The 14,356-nt window shown below is 41.2% G+C and overlaps 1 protein-coding gene across 2 annotated transcripts in view; it reads left to right on the forward strand.

Moving 5' to 3' along the window:
• The window catches only part of LPCAT2 (lysophosphatidylcholine acyltransferase 2), a 241,330-nt gene extending 227,182 nt beyond the window's left edge, over positions 1–14,148 (forward strand). For both annotated transcript variants that reach the window (XM_086945191.1, XM_086945192.1), the window contains exons 13-14: positions 1,486–1,627; positions 13,327–14,148. In XM_086945191.1, the coding sequence (XP_086801317.1) occupies positions 1,486–1,627; positions 13,327–13,514 (330 nt within the window). In that variant the 3' untranslated portion in view covers positions 13,515–14,148. The remainder of the gene's footprint in view (positions 1–1,485; positions 1,628–13,326) is intronic.
• Positions 14,149–14,356: the final 208 nt, after the last annotated feature.

Here is a 14,356-nt window from a genome sequence, read left to right on the forward strand (position 1 = left end):
AGTGTGTGTACTATGGAGGGTTCCTTATTGGGCCTGTTTAAACGTTCGAAAACTGCCTAAACTGCAAATTGTTTCATTGATCGAGCATTGCTCATGGCCTGCAGACTCATTGCAATGCATTGGAAGACCCAGGTTTTGCCAGGCCTGGCTCACTGATGTGCAGTGACTCAAAAATGGGGGAAGGTTGAAGTTGTGCCATTGAGGCGCAGAGTCTTGTGGGCTGTGCAGAATTAGGGGGTATTGCTTCATGATCTGTAAGAATTGAAGGTGCAACTCACTAGTTAGTGCATCTACACATAAGACTACAGCCCCACTCTCAAGTTTCGTACGCCCCCCCACCCCATAATTCCCCTCCCACTCTCCACCCTCCCTTCCTCTGGTCCCTCCCTCTTTAGCCCCGAGTTAGCAAGCCATATGTAGTACGGGTTGCTCAAGAAATTCACTGTCAACCTATATCCCTATATATGCCAAAATGCAGAGGTGTTAATGATGACATCTGGGAAAGATTTCATTCTTACTAAACCATGGAGAGTATACAGAAATGTGAAAATGCAGCTGATTTAGAATGTTTCTAATTGTTTACAAGTTATTGCAAAGAACCAACAACTCCTGCCAACTATGTGGTGTCACGATGCATGTTTGATGTATGGGATGACAACGTAATTTATACATATGCTGCATGGATCCAATGATAATTAGTCTGTATATGTACCAGTGCTGAAAAGTCAATAAAATGTATTTTAAAAAAGTAGAGTAAATTATGGTGGAGTGTTGTAGAGAAAGTTGCTTAGTGTCATAGAGTGGACTACGGTGTTGTGCAGTGATAGACTGGAGTACAGTAGAGTTGGGTAGAGAAGAGGGGCCTAGAGCGGTGTAGAGGGGCATAGAGCAGAGCAGACTTGAGTGGCGTTGACTGGAGTGTTATGTCATAGAGTGTTGTATGGTACAGTATTGTGGCACAGAAAGTCATGGCATATGGCGTCGTGGAGTGGCATAGAGTCGAGAGGCATCCAATGGAATATCAGTGAATGGAGTGCAGTACACTAGAGTGGAGTAACGTACTGTGGAATTGCATATAGTGAAATAGCGTAGAGTGTGTTGGTGTAAAGTGGAGTGGCATATAGTGGAATAGCGTGGAGTGGTGTAGAGTGGCTATATAAATATATTACTGTCCCATATGTAACTTTATATAGTGGGTACTACTACAGCGCAAAGGAGAAGAGGAAGGAAGAAAAATAGCCATCAGAAATATTACTAGAAATGTCATTTGTATCTTCTTCTATAAACATGTAATTAATGCTGTTAAAAGGTTGTGATGCTATGATTTGAGAAGCAGTGAATTCCTGCTATCCGTTTTTTAGCCTTTTGTGCATTGGGGATTATATTGTACCTGGTGATTTAACCCCTGTACTTTGTACTAAGTAACTGTTCTTCCCTATTGATTGTTACTGATAAACATTTTGTTTAATTAATTTCTCTTTGTAGCTTTTTGACGCTGATGAAGATGGTTTAATTACAGAAGATGAGTTCACTGCTATTCTGCGATCATCGTTAGGAGTCCCAGACCTTGATGTTTCTAAATTATTTAAGGATATGGATGCCGATAAAACTGGAAAGATTCACTACTGTGAGAATATATATTTGAGTACCTTTTTGACTAGCATACTTGCTCCATGCAGGCACAAGAATGGGACAATTATACTTATAATTTCCAATTTATTGTGACAGATGTCACAAAAAAGTCACTACTGACATTAGATTTCATTTTACAGTTAACGCTTCCAAGTGACTCAGTATGAGTACAGTAGCATTTTTTGGATATGGGGTGTTATTTAATGATGCTACCTTGTTAAGTCCTGTTTATTGGTATAAATATTGTGAGCTCAGGAGCAGTGCACTTGTGGGGGGAGGGGGGGTCACGTTTTCATGGTTGTGCGCTTTTAAAAGTTTGTTAAGCATATCACATCTGGCCAAGGATTTTGTTTGCATTTCTTGGTTTAAAAGGAGTTCAAGAGACAATCTGTGGTTCTAAACCACACATTAATGCATTATGAGCGGTAGAAACCATGACTGGTCCTTTCTTTTCAGGGATTTCTTTTTGTGATATTGTACTATGTCCACCGTCTATAAAATCAACTCCCTTTGCTCAAGGCCATAGGCCATGCTTAGCAGGGTTTGTCACAGGCCCAAGCCCAAGCCCTGACCACTATTTTCAATTCCAGCTGAATCCAACTTTAGGCAGGGTGCATTGGAGGTTGATCACAGGGCATGAAAATCAGCCTAAACATTTTTAGGATATTCGAATTCCTCCGTGTTTTTCCCAATGCTTTCATGGACAGAGGGCCTTTTTGCCCAAAATAGCACCGTTAGCAATCAGTTTGCAATTGCTTTAATCCATGGGATCATTAGAACATTCAGGGCCTGATTCACAAATTGCACTTTTGAGTAAGCCTGCACCTACACCTTTTGAGTACGTTTATTACGTTTCAGTATTCACACTCTGCACTTTGTAATAACTTACAATGTTGTAGTTAGTTACACTTTTGTCGATGGTCGAGCACAACACATGGCCTAGCACTGTACTGCAACATTCTCTGTTTTGGCCCCCCGGTTCTGGAACAGCCTTCCTCTGTCCATCCGCTCCATCCCTATTTATACTCACTTCCGCAAAGCTCTTAAAACTTTTCTGTTCTCCCAGGCCTTCCCTTGTTAGTTTTCCTGCGTCCCCTCTGTGAGTCTGGTCTAACCCTCAGCGCCAGGAAGCCGCTTGGCCGCAGTGCGCTTAATCAAGTCCTTTTTTTTTTTTCATTTCATTTCATCCTCCCATAGAAAATAGAGGTAAGGACTTACGATAAAACCCTATAGGAAATAATGTTAAATGAAATTCTTTAAAATAGCTAAAAATGTAAGTTAATGTTTAAATACTTTATAAAAAACAGTATATATTTATTATTACATTAATTAATGTTGGCGTTTTTTTCTAAAGGATCGCTGATTGCATCTGTTTTTGATGTATTCTGAGAGACAATTTCACTATGTAGGGGCTTCACTTGAGAAGTTCTACTTTAGATGCCTGTTTTCTGGGGGGGGGGTAATTTTGAAAAGTAAGTGGACTGTGCTTGTTACATTTTTGTCACCTCCTGTTATATGAATTATGTCTTCTAAGTAAAAAGATAGTAAATGTGTGTATTTCGTTTCAGCGATAGCTCTAGCCTCCAGGGCAAGCAGTGCAAATCTTTTCAGATTAAGTAATGTAAATGACTTCCCGGTTCCCTGAAACATTAGTGCCCAGAGCAGATATAGGGAGATCAGCAACCTTGTTCCTTGCCTCCATTGAGATGTGCCAGTAGAAAAGATTGAACTACTGTCCTGAAGTCTAAGGTGGGGATAGAGAGCTTGGGTCTTCTAAAGTGATGAGGTTTAGTGAAACTGTGTTTTATTAAGTTAGGCAATATGCTGCATCATGTAAGGTTATGTTGATGATAAAGCCTTGTAATCTATTCTAATCTAATGGACCAGTGCTAGGGTATACCAAGTAGGTTTAGTTCATCAAGCCGCTTTTGGATAGGATGAGGGGATTTGGAGCAACTTTTTGATGTGAATGCACGGTCATGGTTTTCTATATATGCGATTTTGTTGAAATGTGTGCCTGGTATGCTGAATGCTATTTGGACCCCTTAGCAACGCTTTGAGTTGTCTGCCAACACCCTTGATGTTGCCACCCCTCATGGCCATTTCCAGAATCCTTGTGACTCTCGTGGTTACCGCCACCTAGATCCCTATGCCAGCTGCTGTGGCATTTCAGGACCCTGTGACCATCACACCTCTAGAATAGGTGCATACTGCAAAATGATATGTGTACTAACTGGAAGAGTCATGTTGGAGCTTCAGCTTTTCCTAGATTATAGGTACATTATCCGCTCCCAATTGATGAGAAGTGCTAACAAAATAGTTAAAACATCAAGTAAAGATACAGAAAATGCAATCTGAAGATGGATACATTGTGTTGGGCTTTGTGGGCATTGGGTCAGTAGGTGTCATTGTGATTCTCTCATTGATGAGCAAAGATCTCCAGGTTATTTAATCAAGGTTTTTTCCAAACTCCTCCGCTGTTATGATGTTGCTGAACATAAAAATCTAAAACATACTCCGGAAGCGAAACTGTTATTAGTGATAAGTAATGTTTTCTTTACCACATGCCACATCCATTCACTCCGAACATCCAGGGGCTATCCCATCATTAATTATGTTAAAGAGGCTGCTGGATCCAGTTGAAACAACATCCTGAGCCTCAAACCAGTGCACAAAGTGTGAAAACAGTTGATGCATTTCCCAGTAAGTGTTCCATTGCTTTACACCCCTACCATCCCTCACTCACAGAGCTATTAATACTACGGAAACTGTCGGCACTGATGTACAGAGTGATGACAAGCCAGGAAGGTAAATTGGGGATGAGCTACAGACAGTTTTTATTTTGTTTTAGAGCAGTGCGTGTATGAGGTTTCCAAGATACTGGAAATCTATCTGTATTTGCACCTAGAATAAAGTTATGGCAAAGAAAGAAGTGCCATTGGAGTTTCATTATGGTGCCAGTTTAGGAAACCACTTTGTTAATACCCACTCCAATAATTGGTATTTCCTTTTTTTTGTCAACAAATATCCTTTCCTCTCCACCATGCCACTATGACAGAGGAAAAGTGCATAATGTGTTGAGATTATATAGTACCACACATACTTCTTGCTCTTTCTCTCCTGGGTGGTAAGTAGGAAGCTCTAGCAATCTGGATGCAACTGTGACCAAAAGTCCTACAAGTGCTGCATGACATGATACACTGATAACAGAAACATTATGAGAGGACAATGACCCTATTGATATAAATGGGACAAATGGCAACATAATTCCGAAGACCAGACAGCAAGCACTGGTCTAAACCTAATCATCAATACTGATAAACTGCCAGAAGAACTACTGACTAAGATAATTGAGAAAGAAAAGGCATTAAAGCCATGGTATCCAACACTCTATATATAAAGGGACCAAAGCATTTGAATGCAGACAAGGCTCAGTATAGATAATTCTTTGTCATGTCAAAGGTTACCAAATTAAGGAAAGGTTTACAAAAAATAGTTCATGACTGTTGAACTTCGCCTTCTCAGCAGTGTAACCCCCAAACGCTTTACCTTCACCCTTCCTGTTTTCTGAAACCTTTTTTGTTGGATTGAGAACTCTACACACTTTACCAGTTCTGACCAGTGCTAACGTGCTTATGCTCTCTCCTCTAAACATGGTAACATTGGCTTAATCCCAATTGGCACAGTTAATGTACGTGTTAGTCTCCTAGTAAGGTGGTACTACATGTACCCAGAGCTTGTAAATTAAATGCTCCTAGAGGGCCTGCAGCACTTATAATGCCACCCAATTAAGTAGCCTTTTTTAAACAGGTCTTAGAACCTGCAATTGCAGCCTGTGTGTTCAGTTTTAAATTGTCTTGCAAAATAAACCTTACAGCCCATAGGGCACGGTGTGTTGCATTAAGCATGACAACAGGGGTTTTAAAGTTTTACATGTCATAGTAGTGAAAAACTCACATTTATTTTTCACTATTGCAGTCCTACCTCGCTCATAAAATAACATTAGGTTTCTATATTACTTTAAATAAGTGATACCTTTTGTGTGGGAGCAAGTAGGAATGTCATGTTTGGTGTCTGAGGACTTGTCATTTAAAACTCTCTTTAATTGGAAAGTCAGATTTTAAGTCTCAATTTTCTCCCATTCAGCAGATCACTTTCACAACTATTGCACTTGTAACTACTCTCACTGTTATTTGATCATTTTGGGATTTTGCCCTCATTTAATTCTGAAAATAGTGTTTTATATGTTATCACTTATGACAGCCCTGAGGAAGTTGTTGTATAATAACTATTCAGCGACAAAACCAGCTAGATTGGCTTAATTTTTTAAGAACTTTTGAATCAAGGATATTATCATGCTATCTTGCAAAAAAGTACACAGAAGACTTTTTATACAAGATTGAACTTTCTTTTGTGGTTTAGTGCTCGGGAATCAAGCTTGTGTATGGACATTGTCCTTCTTGAAGGAAATCTGGTGACTTGTCCTCCCCCTGAAGCACACCCTAAATCTTCTATATTTAATAAATGTACTGTATTGTCTTTCTCTTCTTTTATTACTACTGGACACTTGGCTTGTGTGTGCCACTTTACCCAGCCTCCATTTCCAATTTTTTAAATTTTTGTGTAGGAGCAGGTAGGAATTTTATGTTTGGTGTCTAAAAAATGGGGATTTAATACCTTCATTAAGTCACAGTTCCGAAAAATGCCACTTTTAGAAAGTTGCCATTTACTTGTGCTAACCATGTGGTGCTGCAGCCTGTTACTGGCCCACATGAATAGGCGTAGTTCACAGTTGGCCTTTGTGTATTCCTCTCAGACAGCATCACTCTCCTGTAGACACTTAGAAGCGTTTGAGGAGAATGCATTGTGCACCTACGTATCTTAAGGATTTCGTGATGGATTGAGTGACGTACTATTTCTTCCTTCCCATATTCTCTTTTCTTCATCTGTAACTTCTTTATTACTATTGTTTTATTGTATATTGTTGTTGATTAACACCTTATTTCTTACTTCATATGTAGGTTATGGACTAAGCTTTCTTTTGTTTTGTTCCTTAGATAAGGAGCTGTGTTATATCCTAAATATTTAAAATGTTTTTTGGCCCATCCTGCTTTCCCCCCTTCTTTCTTTCCCCGATGGAGGCTCCCTTCCCCTGATGATTTAATTCCCTGTTAACTAAACATTCAAACCGTCACCTTGTGCCACTCCACTGACTGAAGCTGTGATTGAGTTAATAAAGGACTGGAAGATTTATCCTGGAGTGAAATTACTTCTTTACAACAATCACAATAGAGGGTTGGGGTTTTGGCAGAATCCTCCACCCTGGCCTATGAGAGGGAGGGGGGCAGAGTTGTCACCAAACACACTTGCACTTGAAAGGGCTTAGCTCACACTCCAAAGACTACACCACCCTTTTGTGGCTCCCAGACAGATTAGGACCAGGGCAGGGAGGCAGAAAATTCAGACAACTCTGTAGGGGGAACTCCAGATGCTTCTCTCCCTTCAAAGTGAGTACCGGGCATTAAAAGGGGACCCTCAGACCCCCTCTTCAGTACACTCCTGGACCTGTGAATACTATAGAAGAAGGATGGCCTGCTGCTTGAGGTCTGCCCGCTTGCTGAGAAGGAAGTCTGGACCTGCTCCCCTCATCCCACTCTGAGGGACTCCAAAGCTCATCTGATTGACCTGTTCTGGGAGACATAAGCTTCAGAGGCTCCTGCATCTGCTCAGCTGACCTTCTACCTGAACCTGCAACTGGAACTGCCTAAGTCATGCTGGCCTCTGCAAGAGTGAGTCTTTGATATCCAAGAGGTGCCTCCACAGGTCCTGTACCCATGATTGGCACTCCTCTGATTCAAACCAGAAAAATCCAGAGGTTTTGGACACTTTGTGACTGTGAATTGGCCAGTTCATGCGAAGATCTTGCTGCCTGAACCTGACTTTGCACAACAGCAACTACAAACTACCAGCATCACAAGATCTGCACTTCGCGCTACAGCATTGACTGCTAATGCGAATCTCCAGCAATGCCCTTCTGTGATGCCTGACAGGATCTTCTGTGATGCCTGGCATGCTGTTCTTGCTACATCGACAATCATCTGAGACGCTTTCCCTACTCTTTGCGGCCTCCACCACCATAAGCAGAACTCTTCGCGCTAGACTCTATAACTTCAATGAGCTGAATCTTATCCCTGTATACGGCCTGCCCTTCATCGCTGTCAGCCGAACTTGTGCTTTCACCCGGTCTCGCACTACTAGATAACCAGAGTGGCGCTTTGTGCTATTCAGGTGCTATACTTGCCTTAAAAGTTTGAAATTTCATATCTCCGTGTCCACTGATTGGATTTTCGTCATTTTGGTGGCAAATAGTTGATTACATTTTACTTTATTTTTCTAAATTGCTGTGGGAGTTCCCTTTTATTTTTACTTAATTATTGTTTGAGTGCTGCATAAATACTTTACACGTTGCCTCCAAGTTGAGCCTGACTGGTTCTGTGTCAAACTACCGGAGGGTTAAGCACAGGTTAAGTTAGTAGCTTTTGTGGTTCACCCTGAAATAAATTGTGGCTATTGCTTGAGAATTGTTCACACCCCCTCAACCGACCCTCTAATTTCTCACAGTGATACAACGCATCCTTATGTCAGGGACAAGCATTATACACAAACCCCACCTTGTGTGCAGAAGAGTAGTGTTTGCTATCAAAAGCGGCTACTCAGAAGTAGACCTTTTTAAGTCTGCAGACCTGCTTTGCAGCGTGCATGTGCTGCTCGCTCTGCGAGTCTTATTGTATTCAAGGAGATTTCAGAAGTGGACTTGAAGCCCCACCAATCATTCCTATTGGCTGGCATCATCATTTATGCTAAATGCTGGCTTTCGATTCTAATGAGGCTTCTTTGTTACCGCCCTGTCTCCTTCTCGGACAGCCCATCCGGACTGGATCTTCCACTTGCGAAGTTACACTGTCTCCTTTTTCTCGGTGTAGGCACTTTGTTTTTCCATTAAAGTGAAAGCGCGATGTAAACAGGCATCTGCAGCTTGTTTCAATAGATGCACTCATGCACTAGGTCGCTCTGGGGCTCTGGACTGAGCTCCGAAGCTGCGCCGCATAGCCTGCCCTGCTCGAACCCTGTTGAGTCGGCTCCTCTCTCCTCCTCCTTGGTTCAGCTCAGCGCGGCTCGGTGCTCTGTCCTCCGTCTGTCTGCACCAAACAAGATTTGTTCAGACCCAAACCTTCTTAACAGGGGTTTGAGTACATGTTTAAGCTTGTTAATCGCCACAGATACGTACTTTAGTAGTCAATGCTTGTGTTGTTTATCAAGGATGGGATGCGTGATTAACGTTGAAGCAAAGGAAAGCCTCACTGTGGGAAACACTCAAGGCAATTGACGGGGTGCCTTCTGCTTCCCACATTGTCTGAGTCGTTTCCATATTATTTAGCCCTTTGTCCTACCAGAGATTTACGACATGATTACACCCAATCCGCAATTGTAAGCTTGTTTTATTTACCGCAGCCTGTGAGATGGCGTTGAGCTGGTGAGGGCACGCCTACCATTAGCCTGCATCAATCTGAATCCCGATGCACCAGTGACACCTTGCTGTGATCTTGGGCAAGTGCTAACTTTCGCCTACCTCTTGTAACAGTTTGTACTACATACAAAATTGTCTTATATCTATTTGTGATCGATAAGGAATTGTGGTATTTAAAGCCACTCTTAAGGAGCGAGGCCGTTTTGAGGCTCACATCTCGCACTCAAGAAACAGGGATAGCATCTCTTGCCCTGGTAGTGATGTATACATATTTAAATAAAGAAAGTAATAAATATTAGCCTTATTGTGTTTATAGCTATTGTGAAAAAAAGAGTGGGCAGTGGCGTAGCAAGGGGGGGGAGGCGATAGGCTGTCCCCCCCCCCCCCACTCCACCAGTGCTTTCACCTGCGACCGGTGCGCAGGAAATTACCAATATCCTGCCTCCCTACCCTGCCCCTTCTAAGATTCGGCAGCCTAGCTATGCCTCTGCGGGTGGACGTGCGATGCTGCAAGCATGTGCGTGACTGTAAGTACGTCTGCTGGCAGACCGGACCAAAGTCTCCATTCAGACAGCTGTGCAGAGATTAGCATGTTTCCAGCCAAATCTAGCACAGCAGCTACATTCATAAAATGCTGTGATGTAGTCCCGCGTGTCCTTGGAGTGCCATTAATCTGCCCTTCTCTCCGCGGCTGGTTCTATCCCACCTCTCAACACACTCTATGGCGCTGGGCCTTTCATGTCGCACACACTCCCCACCTGCCCCTCTGGGAGAAGATCAATACCCCCGGGGCTGTTTGGTGTCAATGGAGCATGGCAGGGGAAGTACGCTGCCATTGTCTGCCCTCCTGCTCTGATTGGCTGCAGAGTGGGGGAACCAGCAGAGGCCCTGAGACCCACAGCACTGCCAGCCTCTGTCGGTGTATAAATAAGAGAAGGCTAAGACAGGACAGACGGACAATAAAGATCAGCATGGCACACACCAAATATGCAGTTCGAAATTAATAATATGATATTTATTACCAATGTGGGGAGGGGGGCAACATGGACTCACCACAAGGGCAAAGACATTAAGGCATGGGCAAAGTGGGCTCTGCCCAGGTCCCTGGCCTTTCAGTGGCCCCTGCCTTTCAGTGGCCCCTTCATAGAGAAAGCTCTGTTCCAGAGAGTCTTGCTCTATAGACCTTGGATAATTCTTAAACAGATTGTTTTAAATGCTGTTTTCCTTTAATGTATTTTTAATGTGGGTGATGAGTGAGTCTACTACAGACATTTTGCAGAGAAATGTGTTAATGTGTCAAGTTACATCCATATAAAAAAGTTTCTTTAAGGTGACAATAGGACCTCACACAGTAGAAGTGGGAGTGTGCCATAGAGATTTTTTGCAGTAATGTTAGTGAGCTGCTGCTGTTATAATATTGAAAACACACCACTATCCCTGTATGCTAGATGCAAACACATTTAGAATTTGAACTTGCGCGACTGCGCACTGTCAGTGACCTGGCCAAAGAGGATATGAAAGCTGAAATTGAATAATGCCGTTTTCCTTTATTGTATTTTTCATGTGGGTGACGAGTGAGTCTATTATAGACATTTTGCAGAGAAATGTGTTAATGTTTCAAGTAACATCCATAAAAAAAGTTTTTTAGGTGACAATAGGACCTCACATAGGAGAAGTTGGAGGGTGTCCTAGAGATTGTTTGCAGTAATGTTAGTGAGCTGCTACTGTGTTAGAATATTGAGAACACACTATCCCTGTATACTAGATACAAACACATTTAGAATTTGAACATGTGTGACTGTGCACTGTCAGTGACCTGGCCAAAGAGGATATGAAAGAGCTGAAATTGAATAATACATTCAAAGGTGTTCCTAATGTGGCCTCGAAGAATATATTTGGCCCAGGGCCCTCCAAATCTTTAAGATGTCTCCTTCCATGCACTCAGCAAAAAAAAGTGATGCAAACGTACCCATTTGAACAGTGCAAACTTTATGTGCTCTGCTGTGACCTTGTGGCCACCTGAAATTGACCGATGTGTATATTTGACTTTGTCCAACCCATAGTGTTTTTTTTTGTTTCTAAAAATTGAACTTCTTTAACCTGAAAGCAAAGCATGCTAACTCCGTGAACAGAGAACCTCCAAGACAGAACACGGGGAGTATGTGGTGTTTATAACATCGCTGAGAGATGTCTGTGTCACTTTCTCTATGGAAATATCAGAAATGACACTGTCATTAGACCTGGACACTAAAGAGTGACAATCTTAGTTCAACAGCTCTTTTTTTGTCTAGTTTTGGTGACATTTTTTAATAAGGGTTTTGGTAGTGAATTGTTTTAATGTTTTTTCAGGCAGTACATCTTTAAATATAGTTGACACTATGAGGTGTCCCATGTTTTTACTGACACTTACATGACACATTGGATGACCTTCAACCAACCCCCGATCCATGTAATGTTTTTTTTACCAAGGACCACATTTTAGCATCTAAAATAAGTAACCAGAAAAGTTACATGCATTTCAATCAGATTTTATTTTAGTATTTGCTAAACATTTCTGCAACTCCATAACGTGGAAAATATTCCTAATATAGATCAAAGCGACCCTTCCGTTAACAGCGGCAGCGGACCTTGCTTTAGACACCCCTCATCCAAACAAAGGGGCATGGCCTCTATTTGCGTGAAAATGCTTTATGGGGCGCTTGAAAACAAGGATTTGCAATACAACAAGTCTCGCATTTTATAAACGTTGACCTATCGGTATTGTAAATGACAATGCCTTTTATTATTGTAGGTTTTTTAAACACATAAATAAAAGGCATTGTCATTTACAATGCCAATAGCTCAAAATCTCGCAATTGCTAGACCTATTGCATTGCAAATGCTTGTTAGGCACAAGTGGAAGTGAAGATCAAGAATTTGATGAATTTAGCCAGGCCATTTGTAATATTGATTCCTCAGAAAGAACCTTTTTAAGACGTGACATATTCCTGACTGAAGAGGGTGTAGGTGATGGATGGAAAGTCCATTCAGTCTTCTATGGAAAGGAAGACTGAATAGAGAAAAAGCAGCGTAAAACCAATCTTGATTTAGATAGAATATGTGGATTCACAATAGTACTGAAAATGCATATTTGCACTATTTTAGAACTGCGTGCTGGTCTAGACGACTGGAGGAGTGTAGTGACTTTGTCACTGAGAAGAGTGTTGTTTGTACATTGCCTATAGTCATTCCACACGTTCTTAGTGGCTGTTCAGTGCAGCTCCCTTGATTAAACATGCCTCATGTTGTTGATGGTAGTTCGCCCCACCATCAACACTTGTGTTGAACAAATGTACGTTCCATTAGTGACCCCAAGGACCAACTTCCAAAAAGTGTCTTGAGGAAGCTGCATCATTATGAGTTGATAAGAAGAATGTGCTCAAAGCCAGATGTGAAAGGCTTTCCATCAATGTTAGGAGATTATGTTACATTAGTGAGCACTATTGAACAGTATGTGAAGAGAAATGTGCCATTGGTTAAGGGGAACAATGTTAAACAGCAGAAAGAATATAGATAACACTGGAATATGAAATAAGGTCTGATCAGTGTCAGTTTCATAAAGCAGACAGGGAGAGCGTGGACAGCAGTAGTTTGACAATCAAAAGAAAAAGGAACTAGTGAAGAGTGACAAGGATTGAATTGCTATAAAGGACTGTAATTCCTGTTTTCGTATTTGGTTTCAAAATACTGAGGTAATCCTGGGGAGTTTTGTGACGGATGCAAGATAACTCAAGAAAAAAACATCTTTGCAATCTAGAGAAGAAGCTAATCTTTAAAACCAGTGGTTTCCCATCATTTCTGTGCTATGAGCTTCATGTTTAGTTTGGAACTGACTGCTGCCACAGTCAGTTAAAGAATATGCCCAGTAGTTGTTTCTGCAATCAACCTTGATTCCAGTACCTACAAAATAAAATCTAGTATTTAAAGAATTAAGTAAATCCAGAATTAATTAACATTTATTTTTACACTTTTTAACAAATTGAATTATTGTAGGGTGTTTCTTTGCCTGTCAGTGTACCCTGATCAATCAGCATTAAAATAGGATCACATTTTTACGACTAGACAGTGAATGTTATTTATCTGTGTAACTTTGCATCTCTGAAACATTTTCTCTTTTCTATTTTCAGACGAGTTTAAAGATTTTGCTTTGAAGCATCCTGTATATGCCAAGCTGTTTACCACTTACCTAGAACATCAAAGATACTTCTCATATAAAATACATGAAGACTCTGCAGTGCCAGGTAGCACAACAAACGTAGTTTCTCCCGAGTTCGACGAACATTCCTTAGAGAATTCTGATAAAAAGGGGGATTGAATCAAAACTTAAACATTTTTATATAAATCATGTGACGCAAGTATTTTTATATCAAACGTACATGCATTTTAATGTGTTTGCCTCATCCCTGTTACCAATATTAATAAATATGAAATGTTTATTTGAAAGGTAATACACATTTCCAGTCGGCAAATTTGCATGGTTACACCAGAGCATGTGAGGGTTAGTAACAAAAAACCAGGGTGGTGGGTTGAGTCGCATCTGCCATCTGACAGGAATGCTGACTTTTTTTCTTGGAACTGCACATTGTGACGCAGTTAGTGCCTTTTAATGAAGATAATTAAGATTAAATGTGTTGAAAAACGAACGAATTACAGACCGTACCTGCTCATATTATGTCAGTACGCTGGGGGTGTGTGTGGGGGGGGATGGGGGGGCGAAAGGGGGGGGGGGTGGGGGATGAGGGGGGCATGCGTCGGACTCCTAACTGAGTTTTTATGTTTCGTATTTGGTTGTTTATATGTTTTATACTTAATAATGTTATGTTATTTTGACGTGTATTATGACCTTCCTGACTTTGATCTTCCTGATACCTAATATATTTACTTATTGGTGAAACTAAAGATGCATACATTCAAATGCGGAATAAATAAAGCAAGTCGCTCAGTGTTACCATTGTTTGTGTTCTGAGTTTCTTCTTTACATTATTGACCCAGAATTATGTCTTTATTCTCGGTTTCCTCTTGATCATTTGATGAGGTTTTTGAGTGTTCGGTCTCCAAGTCACGTTGCTGACTGATTAAAACCTGTTTAATATCACCAGTGCTGCTCAGGAGTTTATTTAAAAGCAGATTTACGAAGAGTAAGATGTAATTTTTTTC

This window comes from Lissotriton vulgaris, chromosome 12, assembly GCF_964263255.1.
Source record: "Lissotriton vulgaris chromosome 12, aLisVul1.2, whole genome shotgun sequence".
Classification (NCBI taxonomy): Eukaryota; Metazoa; Chordata; class Amphibia; order Caudata; family Salamandridae; genus Lissotriton; species Lissotriton vulgaris.